General features: G+C 40.6%; 1 protein-coding gene across 5 annotated transcripts in view; it reads right to left on the bottom strand.

Moving 5' to 3' along the window:
• Nucleotides 1–13,461, bottom strand: part of srgap1a (SLIT-ROBO Rho GTPase activating protein 1a) — an 85,098-nt gene that overhangs the window by 42,968 nt on the left and 28,669 nt on the right. For all 5 annotated transcript variants that reach the window (XM_042412373.1, XM_042412374.1, XM_042412371.1 and 2 more), the window contains exons 2-3: nt 10,138–10,333; nt 2,085–2,247 (exon numbers count right to left, since the gene is read on the bottom strand). In XM_042412373.1, coding sequence (XP_042268307.1) covers nt 2,085–2,247; nt 10,138–10,333 — 359 coding nt within the window. The remainder of the gene's footprint in view (nt 1–2,084; nt 2,248–10,137; nt 10,334–13,461) is intronic.

Here is a 13,461-nt window from a genome sequence, read left to right as displayed (position 1 = left end):
GCAATAATGATGCGGGTGGTGCAATGGTGGGACGGGTTGGATTTAGCAAAGTGTCTTCAGAGTTACACTAAAAACTGTAAATCAGCGTTGAAGGTACTCTATCATTATGATCATCAAAGTGTGTTGAGTGAGGGGAGGCAACGAGAGTAACATCTGAAAAATTACTGTCTGTTTCACATCTGGCCTCATTAGTAGAACCATGAGCCTTTAAACATTATCAAAAGGAAATGACTGCTGCAGCTTCCTGTTTGTGTGCTGGGGGTTCTGGTGAGTATTTAAAAACCACGCCCTCATACAATCAGATGAAACCGCAGCCTTGAAGAGATGTTAATTACTTTGAAAACGAATAAAAAAAAAAACCCTCACTTTTACTTGGAGGGTTAGATGGAGGTTTGCAGCATAGTGGAGTTAGAAAGAAAGAAAGAAAGAAAAAGTGGCAGCTGAACTGACACAAAAGGCACTCCTCTGAAGCAAGCCCACTTTGTAATTTGGGCCTGCGGTGAGTTCATGTGACTCCTGAAGCATAGGAGCTCATAATCTGTTAGGGAGTTGTCGTCTTTGTGGTGAAACAGGCAAGCAGAGGCCCGGTTTTGGTCATGAAGCCACAGTCTTCAGACGGGAGAATGGAGGCATACTGATCCGAAACTGTGGTGACCGAGGCTCCTCTGCGTTGCTCTAATTCACAAAACTAAACCACAGGACTGCAACAGAGCTTCATCCCATCAATATATATACTGTACATACAGTACATATCCTATCGTGCAACTAAATATACTTTGTTGCCAAATGAATGGGTTAATTGAAAGTGAAAGATTGTTTATATAACATGAGTGACTGGAGACATTGCTGACCACTATGAAAAATCTGGATTGTGTTAGCGGTGAGTTCAAACTTCTGTTTTGTTGATCAAAGACAAAGTCATATCTGAGCTGTTTTAGTAGAGGTCAAACATTGGTATAATAAAAATCAAGAGAGAGGGGGGTTGAAGCACTCGTGTGTGTGAGCGTGTGGGAGTGACAAATATATAGAGAGAGAGACAAATACTAGTGGAAGTGAATTTATTCTAAAGATATTTCATAAACATCAGAGTGAAATGAGTCTCAAGTCCCAAGATGAACATAGTGACATTAATGTGGACCAAAAAGGATGTTTACCTTCTTGTACCCCGTCTTTGAAGGGGACATATATGTCAGGTATGTTAAACATAGTCAACGTTCCAAAACTTGCTCTGAACACTTTGTTTGTGACCTTTTTTTCTACCTTGCGAGTTGACGTCAGCTTTTCGCCCAAGCCCATAAACTGCCGTCCGTGCCGTAGCCTTTGTTGCTATGGCTGTTCGATGTGTTGTTTGCGTCGTCCACTATCATACTGAGGATCGGATTTCAGCTCAAACATGTATGGATGTATTTAAGAAGTTGACATTTTAAGTAAAGAAGGAGAAAAAGTAGTGAAATCATACTACTATAGTTTGTTGCATGGTTTAGCCTCCGTAGCCAGCGGAAGTCTCCCAAGGGGCAGCTTCCAAGAACTGGCCAATCAGAACAGAGAGGGCTCCTTAGGAGGGGGGCCTTAAAGGAGCCAAAAGGACCTGTTTCAGACAGAGGCTAAACAGAGGGGCTGCATAAAGTGTCAGTGTGAGTTTTTTTTTTTGAACTGCCAATCATGCAAAGATATTCCAGGAGAGTCCCAGATTAGATGCTTTTAATTTACCAAAGTTTAAACTTTCTCTACAAATATGTAGTCATCAGCTATTTAAAAATTTTGATTTCTTTTCATTCTATTCAATCTCTTTTAGATTCCTTTCTCAGCCCAACCACCTAAAAGGCCTCTCTAACCCTAACCCTAAAAGGAATGTTTTGTTTTTTCCTCTAAAACCACAGAACCTACCCCTAATTTCTACCGTATTGGAAAATGACTTAAGGGCCTCAAAGCTTACATCACACATATTATAATACAGCTAATTACAAGGGTATTAGCTCACTTGTATAATCAAAATGTAAGCATGTGTTAGCATTGTCTTTGGGAGTGCCCTGACAATTATATTTAGCTTTAGTGTGAACATATTTTGTATTTTCCACCCTCACCTTCTTGAGTAGCCGCGTGGAGTCCTCGCTGATCTGCATGAACCTCATGATGACGTTGTTGAGGTAGATGTCGCTCAGTGTGGCGTGGTCCTTACTCTCCCTCCTCACTTGGTTCAGCAGCAGGTACCAACAGTTGACTGGCGACAGCAGGTTCTGGTCTTTCCTAAATAAACCAGGGAAACAGGGTTTTTTTGCATTAGTGCAACATTTTTCTGTCACCATGTCGATGTCTCAGCCCTAATTTCTTAAGATAATATTCGTCATTTTCACACGGACACTGTGACAGTTCCTTGCCAAGCAGGATGTCTACAAACACCTCAAGTGCACTGAGGCCTGTTACAAAAGCAGAAGAGAGATACGTCATATGCCTCCCTTGGTATTAAATGTCCCACATACTGCTGGTTCTGGACCTAAAATACTCTCCATATATTACAAGTATATTACACAGTTAAAATGGAAATACTTTGTATCAGTGACATTTCTGGGGCAGAGCTCATGCAATGCTCTGAGCCAAGCGGACTTCCTTCAACTAGGGAAGAGTGTGCCACAGGCTTTAAATACACTTAGTGGAATGAAGTGGGAGAAGCCATGGATGTATTTTAAGTGAAGTTGAAAAGTATTATTACATATGAACTGTGACAGTAGAAGACAGACAAGGAGGGGGAGAGAAGTCACAGCAAAGGGGAAAGATAGGGATCTGAGTGCAAAAAAAAAAAAGCTAAAGAGTAAAACATACAGCAGAGCCTGAGAGTTGTTTCCTGTGCTGTGTGCTGCTGCTTCCAAGCTAACTGTAGGACATTGTCCAGGCCAGAGTGAGCTGGGGCCCTGCGTAAGCACTGGCCTGCAGGCTGACTTCCTCTGGGTTAATCTATAACATTCCTCCTGCCTGCCAAAGAGCAGCACAGAATACGAGCGTGTGTGTCTGCGCATGTGCGTGTTTTGGAGAAGTTTTAAAGGTTGGGTCGTTGAGGTCAAGCCTTGCAGGAACCATATGGAGACTCGCCTCTGCTCTCTCCTCACAAAGTTAGTTTGCATAGATAGTCAGCACTTGTCAACACAACAGGTGAAACTCTGCACTCTGCAAGTGACCTGGCCCTGAACTAGCCTTCAGCAATGGCACAGCATCTGCTGTAAGAGCAAAAAAAAAATCAAGCATTTCTCCAAATGAACAGCTGATAAACATTCCAACCGGCTGAAAATTTCCCTTAGACTTCACAAAAACAGGAAGCAAAATGCATTTGATAAAGGCAGAGCCAAACAGGCTGACATGAAAAACATCCGAGTGTTCGAGAGCACGGTCGTTTCCTACCAGTAAAACACTGAATGAAAAAAACTGATTTAGCTAAAAGCTGAGTGATGCACTGGTGCCACATGCCCAGGCTACACGTGCAAGAGAAAGCTAGAAAAAGAGAGAGAGAGAAAAAAAAAGAAGCAGTACCAGAGCTATAGCAGCAGGACCGCTGGACAGCATCACACACACACACACACTCACTGTCAAAGAGCAATTACCATAAATCCTTTCTGAATTATGTATCAGTAGAGTGCGATACTTCCATTCTATGGCCCTAAATCTAGACGTGTGAAGACAGCACATGTGTGTGTGTGTGTGTGCTTGTGTGTTTATTAATTCATGCTCACTTTTGCATGTGCAGTTGCATAATGTCCAGGTGACCACTGACATGAAGTTGGACATCATGGACTTCTGCAAAAATGTATAAAATAGCCTCCTCAACAGCAGTCCTTTGCTTTATGTTTGATGTCCCTCTGACCACCTGTCACCGTTTTGCCCCAGTTGTTAAAAAGATGAAGCTAATTTGATTAGGGATGCAAAATAGCTCGAGTAAAAGCAGCCTGTTGGCAGGATTAGCCGATGTATTTTCAGCCAGCACTTGAATTTGCTGGAACTCACCTTATTCCTTAAAGCAACACAGCAGGACCCCTCACTGTGAATAGTTTGACCTAATTCACAGCACCAGAGCTAAACTGATACAGTACGTGCACACGTCTTATAAAAATTCAGCATGTCACACTATAGGCAGTCAACAAAAGCAGCACCCTTCTTTCACATGAAGCCTATTTTTTTTGATATCAGACACAAGGATGACCCAGAATTCATTATAAAACAGTCAAAGGAGAAAATAAAGTAAAAGTGTGTTACACAGTAGGGATGGCAAAAATTACAAAAAGGTCTAGAGAAACTCTGGGGGACATCACTACTGCACCCAAATGTTATTTCCCCATGAATCATGAATACATTTCTTCAAGCACCATGTATGTTTGTTAATGGGCTGACCTACTAAAATCAAACTGAAGGCCTGCAGTGAAAAGAGGACAGAGTGAGAAAACAAGCTGGGACTGACAGGCCGTGACGACAAAATAACCTCTGGGAGTTGCTTACCCCACATAATGGCAGGAAAATCTCTCAATGTCATCATTTCCCCCTCAGCCAGGGCAGGAACTCAGTCAGACAGACACACAGACAGATAGACGGGCCACAGGAGGCAGAGACTCAGGTATAACGGGAAACTGCTGGGGCTGTACCTGACTCTGAATTTTATCAGTCGAATCAGATTTGGCTGTTCAATATGGAGATTCAACTATTCGTTCCTTTTTTTTTTTCATACAGACTATCCAGCAATCAGAAAATCCATTGGCATGAGTTTCAGTGATGATTTCAACCACATTGACATAGTCAAATGCATCAGAGTCAAGGAACATATTTTTGAGCACTTAAAAATCAATAAAAGACAGGTGCATATGATTCAAGATTTGAATTGCGGCCTGTTTGAGTTGCTGACACATTATGTTGGTTTACTGTATGGATTTGTTGGAATAATGAGACAGGCAGCACACATGTATTTTTGTTTGTGTTTCTGTTCTGTTTGTTATTGCCTATTTTTTTTAATTTCACTTTAAATATCGAAACGTGTATGAATAAAAAAAAAGAAATAGTTTTCATTCATACCATTGGCCACTATGAAATAACTCTTCTTCAACAGGATAGGCCTACTTCTTTATTTCTCTTTAAACATAAAAACAAACAAATCTAAACAAGAATAAATTAACAAATGAAATTATTTAAGATTGGAATTATTTTAAGATGGAAATAAAAACAGTAGACCTGACATTTTTAAATAAATTCACGGAATTGTCCGCTTTCAAATAACAACTTCTCATCTTCAACAGGATCGGCTTATTTATTACGACTGCTCGACTTGAAGAATCTCAGTCGACTGAAGGGTTTTCCGACAGATTATTATCATTTTACAACACAAGGTTGCATAACGAAATGTGGTCTGTAGCCTCCCGACGCCACACACAAATGGACCAACAAACAACAAGTCACAAAAATTATTTTTTATGTTGTAGTGAAGAGGATGAATTGAGGAGTCTCACAGCCTGAGGAAAGAAGCTGGTCTGTAGTCTGGTGGTGCGACAGCGGATACTTCTGTATCTCTTGCCAGATGGCAGCATGGTGATCAGGCTGTGGCTGGGATGGGTATTGTCTTTAAGTATCCATTGGGCTCTGTGCAGGCTCCTCACCTCACTGATATCACATCAATTTTAGGGCACAGCCCTGGAAACTACTGTCCTGGAGAGGCCGGTAGGGAGACAAGCTCATTTTCAACTTGCTGCCTGCTGTAAATGCTTTTGAACGTGTGTGTTCTGTCTATTCTCGCAGCCTAAATCCAGGAGTCACTGAGTCAATGTCAACATACTTGCATGCTCATACAATAACGGGCTGCTAACAATGAATGAAAATTACCACTTAAGTATGCAGGGCATTGAAACAGGAGCTCTTATCAGCAGCGGAGGCAAAATGGCAAAGTCCTCTATTGCCTTACTGATAAGATCTTTCATTAATGAACTGCGCTGGCGGCCTTTATAGCTGCAACACAGTGACTGACGTTCATCTACAATGCGGCCTTACAGCTGCTACCAAAGCAACGTGATCACTGCAAATCCAGTTGGCCTGAGTGTATCATTTACAGGAAGATTTAAGTTTAAAAACTAAAAAGCAAGCAACAGGGTGAAGGTTTTCGGCTGAGCTCTTGTGTAACATTATAAAAACAGTTTGATTTACTTTATCAACGCATCACTTGTCCAGCGAAGACGTCCAAACGAAAATGGCGTTGAGCTTTAGTCAAATTAGATTGTTTTTAAGAATTTTCTCCACTTTGCAGCTCGTGCTCAATTCTCTGCAGACATTAACTTTTAGCAATATCTACAATATGCAGCCGCAGCATGTTGTACACCTACGTTCTATCCTTCGAGACAAAGAGAGGAAGTCCTTTAACCAGAAACCCTAATTCTGGATAAAAGCAGCCTATTTAAGATGATCCCCGCTGTGGCTTTGGCAATATAAATAATTCAATGAGTTCTCTGAGCACCATCTCCGTATCCCTCCCTGAACAAACTTTGCATAATACAGTATCTGGTTGTGTGCATGCACGTGTGTATGAGTGTGTTTAAGAAGGAGCGGGAGAGACAAGAGGAGAATGTTTGCCCATATTTGTTCATTTGTGTGTGTGTGTGTGTGTGTGTGTGTGTGTGTTCTGCAAACAGCCGCTAGAACACAAATGAACGGCAGACAGGACTGAATAGCGCTCCGACAGAGCGTTGCTGTGGCCTGGACATCATAATGTGGCCCTGTTGTTTTCTCTCGGTGCAGTTTAATTGAGAGGAATAAACGTTTATCCAGAGATGAACAGTATTCCAGTCCATACATGAATATATATTCAGAAAATCTTGATTCCTTGAGAAGGTGCGGTTGTCAGGGTGACTAACCAGGTAATATCGTGCATTGCTACTGTTTATCTGGGTGTGTCCATTCGAAAACCCACTTAATTCTTAAAAGTAATGGTTCCTAACCTGGAGTTCAGGACCTCCTGACCCACGAGATAAATCTGAGAGGTTAAGCGTTGATTGACAGGAAGAAAAAACATATTTCTGCTGCACAAAAATTGTCATTGTTAAAATCATATTTCTAATTTGCCCTCTCTTTTCTTTTTTCTAGAGAAACACTAGATAGTTTTACCTCTTCAGATGAAACACTCGCTCTATGTCTAATCTTCTCACACCTCATATGCACAAGTTGTGACGAGGGGTCTGAAGAAGACAAAAAGTTTGATAACTGCTGTCTTAAAGGATGACGCTGGTGGAATTGAACTTTTTCCTTATTGTCATTAGTGGCCGTTCGATGTCTAAACCCCCTGATGCATCTGCTACAATTAGAGGCTACGTGCTGCGTGTTCCTCTGCAGTATTTCCTGACTAAACTCCATTATAAACAGCTCACAGAGAGATGATCATGCCTCGTGTTGAACAGCATGCGTTTCTGTTGTGTTTCCTTACTTGACTTTACAACAGCTAAGTATCAAGTTTAATTGGGACCGTTTCCCATTTTCCCATTACAGCACACATTTTTAACAGTTTTTACCTCTGATGGTGATGAAGAGGAAAAACAGAACTTTAGGGAAAAAACACAAAAGTCTCTTCATACTGTATTTCATTATTTAGTAAAGCCGACTTTTGATATAATTGCAAATCACTGTTACTGTGGTGCAACACAGCCACACCAGCAGGAAATGTAGGCCAATACGTGTTACTGGGAATGAAATAGTGTGTTTGTCAAGGAGGCAGGATGTCTTTGTAGCTGCTTAAATTGATTTTGTTAACAACTGGAGGCTATGACGTTCAGCAGGTGAAACAAACCTGCGGCAGAAGAAACATCTGTAGCTTCTGAATGCTGCAAATAGGTTGGTGTGTTAGTGTGTTTATTTTTTTATCATTTTGTTTTATCTTCAACTCCTCTTACTCTCCCAAAAGGCACTTTGCTTTTTTTACAGACCTTCACAAGAATTTGCTGGCTTAATTTTTATATTTTAATTAGCTTAATCAAATAAAAATTAGAATATGAATTATTCATTGTGTTTAATATATTTAATTATACATCAGACATATAATATAAAAATGTTTCTGAGAGGCTCATATGTCGTCCAGACCCCCTAAAGCTGAAAGTCTGAGACAATCTCTGTTTCTTTAAAAACATCAGCTTTTTCTTTCTTTTCTTTTTTATAAGAGTTGGCATTTTTACTTTCTAGAGCAATCTTGCCTGCAGTTTTGTCAGACTCGACAGCTGAACAGCAGTACACAGGACACTTCCCCTGAAGCGAGATGGATTCCTCTCCAACAGAGAGCTGGCGCAATACTCCCACAGGTGGCACAAACTCTGTGCTTTCTGACAAACACTAACTTTATTTCACTCCTGAAGAGGATAGGACTCAACTTCTACTGTGCCAAAACTTTTTCCTAGTGCCTAAGGAGCATGAGAGTGACGGAATTAGACCTGTGGGACATACAATGACATATTGGTGGCAGAAATGAAAACATTTACCAACCACCTGCAGAGATCCGGGGTTGAATGGCAAGGTTTTGCAGCTGGGTGGGAAGCCAGTGTGGGATCATGTCCCCCGTAGCTTCACGAGCAAAAAGGGCCTTTACAAATCAGGTTGGGATTCTGAGAAGATAACATCAATTTCCACTTGTGTTTTGTCTCGCTGGTAAAGATTCTCGATGGCGGGTGAAACAAAAGTAGCTGGTGAATCGAAAGGAGGCTCGTGACCACCGTCCTCTCCACAGTGAACTGAGCATTTCCAATTTAGGGAGAAAAGGGCGAAAATTATCCTCCAAACAAACAAAACCTATTACACATACTGCATATTAATGCAGCTTTAACTACAAGAATGATGTCTTGTCAACTTGTCTCACCATCAGTTATGTAAACCGGATTCAGAAATGCCGCTTCACTGACAGTCACAGCGCTGGCCCCCTTTTGAATGCAGCTTGTCTAGACTAATTACCCAGAGATTTAGCCCCTCATTTTAATGCTACTTTAGCATTTTGCTTCTCTGCCAAGCTGACCTGTCATTTGAATGCTGGCTAAAGGCTACGGACGGGAATGAAAATGCATCTTTTTACGCACCATAGACAAATCTGTCCAAAGAAAACAGCCGAGAGAATGTGGGGAACACAGAAGCCTTACTGTATGTGTGTTGTTTATGTGAATACAAAAATATAGACCTCGCGATTTAAAACCCACAGGAAGGTTTTTAATGTTATTCAGACGTCTTGTATTTACTTAAGAAATACGCTCCTAGGTACTTGCCAAATGTTTGCCCTGTGAATCAAGTGACCAGACTGTACATCACGCGATGAAAACCACAGAGCGCCATACCAGAGTCCCCTCACCAGTTACTCACATGGGCACACACAGCTGCTAGAGCCATTGGAGTTTCATACAGAGAGCAGGGTCTATTTGCAGACGGCGAGGACAAACATACGTTTTATTTTTGTTCCCACCACAAGTTCAAACAATATGCTAATGTCTGCTTTTTCCATGAGTAGAGTCCTACAGTTTAATAAGGTCAAAAACTACAGCACACTGAACTGTGTCAAGAGAAAGAGAGAGAGAGAGAGAGAGGTTAGGGGAGGAAGAGAGAAAGAAGAGATAGATTGAGAAAGGAAGGGATGACAAAGGCAGCAGTTTCCTCTTATCAGTTTGAGAAAATGTTCAATTTTATGCCGTATTCTTTTTTTGTACCAATCCAGTTTCATTTGTTGTGAAAGCGGAAAAATTTGCATCTTAGAAGAATTAAAATCATAGCAAGGAATTAACTTGTAAAGATGAATTTCCTGCGCTAGACAGGTAAACATCACTGTAAGAAAAGAGAGCATCCTGGCAGCAGAGCTTCAGAAAGGGTGATTTCTGTGATGAAGACATGAGACGGCAATGAAAATAAGATGTCACTGAGCTGCTTTTCTGTCTTCATCTGACTGACTTTGAATATGAAATGAAGATTGATATAGCTCATCAGCACAAGAATCATATTAGACCTTAGTGATCCTATCAACATTACAGTGAAAATGAGCTCCATATGTCTGCCTAAAATCAAATGTGTTGTTTTTTTTTTTGTTTTTTTTTAGACCAGCAGACTATTAGTATTCCCAGGCCCAAAAATGAACCCACATAACATCATAAACAAACTCCTCACTTGTACTGCTGGTGATCCTTGGTGCTGCGAGTCTTTGCCATGAAGCGCTCGGCCAGTTTCTCCAGGTTTCTGGAGTATTCCATCTCAATCTCTGCCTTTTTCCTGAAGAAGTCCTGCAGATCCTGCAGCAGCTGGACCCTCATCTCTGTCTGCTGGTCCAGACATTTCTGCTGCTCCACCAACTGGGCCCGGATCTCTGAGAAAACACAGGAAGAAAACAAACACACAGGTCAGGATGGAGGCAGAACGTGAAGGGCCAGAAATACAGTTTGTATCTTCTGATGATAAATCAAGAGATTCTTAATGTGGTAGAAAATATGATGTACAAATGTAGATATGATGTAGTCATTTCAGGTGTTATTTATTGGAGAAAATCATCTTTGATCAGCATAGTTAAGACACTGGGTGCAAACAGTAAGATGAGCAGACAAGGGCAAGGAGTTAATTGGCTACAGATGAGCGATAACATGATAATACCATTTATCATTCAACTGGCAAAATCAAGAGTTGCTGATTTTCACCTCTTACAATTTTAATACATTACCCCAAATTAAAATCACAGCTCTTGCAATTTGAAAATTACACTTATTTTAATCATCTGTTTGAAAAAAAAATCCCATAAAGAATCTGTATTTGCTTTGGTTAGCTGAAGGTAATATGTTGAAGTTGGCTCTTTAATGTGGAGATTTATAGAAATTGTCATTTGTTTTAAATGTTCTCTTTTTGAAATTGGGGAACTGGTACATTATGATTTGACATAGGGCCGTCCTGGTTGTTGTTTGTCTTGTAAATCCATAGGCTAGGCACAAAATCAATCATTCTTTCAAATCTTGAATGAGTCAAACACTGAATCATTCAGGCTTAGTTGTTAGTTGCACAACTCGGATCTACAAATCAGCAGGAAAACATCATTCATCTAAAATATACTGATGTGCAAAAAAGGACAGCACATGTACACTACAGTAGTAGAAAACAACTGAATGCAGCTTATTATCCCTTAGTTATGGCTCTTTGGAATGCTTGTAGGGATGTGAGGTTGGCCACAGTGGTCTCAGGTGTTTCATTAAAGCTGAAAATAACTCCAGGATGAATGGAACCTGATTCCCATCACACCCGGAGTTACAGTGTAGAGCGGGCTACACACACATACACACACACACACACACACCCTCATCAGTGCTTGTAACTGAAAACCCAAGTCCCAAAAAAGCAGAGGGGCTGGCCTCACTTAAACAAGTTGTATTTGCAGGTAAATTACCCTCTGAGGTCTTTTCTGAGGAATCACGCCTGTCAAGAGTGCCCCCTCATTTAAATTTACATCCTCAACAGGACAACTAAGATCTAACACACATACATGCACGCACACACACACACATACAAATTGTTCCCTCTCTGTGTCCTGCCTGGCCAGGGCCATGTATAATGGATTTCTTCTAATGGAAGGTAGCCTGGGCCAGACATCTTCAGCAGAGGAAACAGATTAATGAGGTGATTTAGAACCACACAGACAACAGAGAGGGGCAGAGAGTGATTCCTCATCTTAAAAAGGCAGAAAACACTAAAGCTGCAACATGCCTTCACAAATGATTTGTACAACTCACGGGACAAGGTGCTATTATAAAAGGTAACAGCTTGTATGGTCTTAGTGGCTGTTTCTGGTAACATATGGAAAATAAATAATACGGTCAGCGGCACTGAACAAGGACCATTTTTTCAGGGCAAAGTTTAACATGCATGATATTTTCCCTACTTACAGTTGATGTGGTGATTATAAAGTAAACACCTACCAATATATGAGAGTATGGCCATTCCTTGAGAGCAGCTTTAAATATGTGTAGTGGGATTTGAGAAAATTAAATCAAGAAACAAATCACCCATTTCTGATCTGGTTATGTTACTTGCGTGCTGATTTTTGAGTCCATAAAAGGAGTATGAGTCATTGTTTATCATCAACTCTTTTGTTTAGCTGTGAGACACAGTATTCCTGGAATATGGGAACATCGTGACAGTGCAGTGTCCTCACCATAAGATACACCGGGTTCTTTTAAATGAGATCATATTACTGTACTCGTCCAATATTGTACTGAACAAAAAAAGTTCATGCAGTACATTCACTGGGACAATACTGATTTGTAACACTGTCATGTGCACTTCATATTAATATATGGTTAAATAAATCCCAGCCCATATGAACGAGTGTTATTCATTAAACCATCTTATTATGTTATGTTGCACAGCCCTCCAGTTTTTTGCCCTTTATAGCAGCTTATGCCGTTCTGCCCAGTTTCAGATGTAGGCCATTCCTGAATAGCGGCTCTGCTGCAATTACCAGCTTTCAGAATGTCACAATAAATCATTTTTCTTTTTTTTTTTTTTTTGGTTAGTCATAGTTTAGAAACTGTCCTGTTGAGTGTCTTTCTGTCTCAGGCAGGGAGGTTCAACTTGCAACTTTACCACATCAAATAATTTGGCTGTTTTTGTAGCCAATAGACTATTTTTCCTCCTTTGATGATTACAAGCTCCGTGTAACGACAGACACATGCTGCTTCCATCTTGTGTAGCAGTCTGTAATTGTAATTTATTGTAGTTACTACAACATTAAAAAATCATTTTCATGTGCAGTTGATTTTGTCATTGTCTGCCTGCCTCTGACCCCATAATCAGCTGAAAAGAAATATTCTTTTTGTTTATTTCAATGAGAACTTCAGCTTTTGTAGTCAACATCACTTGAACTAGAGACTAAACTGAACCGGAGCTAGGCAAACAACAACAGTGAAAACCCATCCTAGCCAAGAGTTTCAATCTGGCCAACCTGCTGCCTAATGAATGCTCTCATTAATATGGAAGTAAAGTGGACTGAAACACAGATAGGCATTTGATGAGAGAATAAGACAGCAACAAATGCCTTTGCAAAAACAGCCGAAAGATCCCCGAGAGCCTTTAAAGGAAACCATCAATAGCTCAGTACATCAAGCTACTTAATGGCCAATCAACTGCTGACTCAATTAGAAAACTTCCCGTCAATGAGGGGTGAGAGCTGCATTTATGTGTGTGCTCGTACGGGCACGTGTCCTTAATGCAGTAATCAAATTACCACAAGTTTCCCCTCCATTCATCAGCATTAAATCTTCTCACAATCTTGATAAATTAACCATTTACGTTGGGGTTTTTTATTAGAAACCGTTTATTATTTCTTGCATTTTAAAAGGAGCAGCTACTTCCTTTCTGGCACTCACCAGGAAATAAACCACTTGATGTAAACAGACGTGACACATGAGAGGCGTTCCAGCAAAACTAAATCTGAATGAATGCTTATCATGGCAG

The sequence above is a fragment of the Thunnus maccoyii genome, chromosome 5 (assembly GCF_910596095.1).
Source record: "Thunnus maccoyii chromosome 5, fThuMac1.1, whole genome shotgun sequence".
Classification (NCBI taxonomy): Eukaryota; Metazoa; Chordata; class Actinopteri; order Scombriformes; family Scombridae; genus Thunnus; species Thunnus maccoyii.
This window is presented reverse-complemented; position numbering and strand designations above follow the sequence as displayed.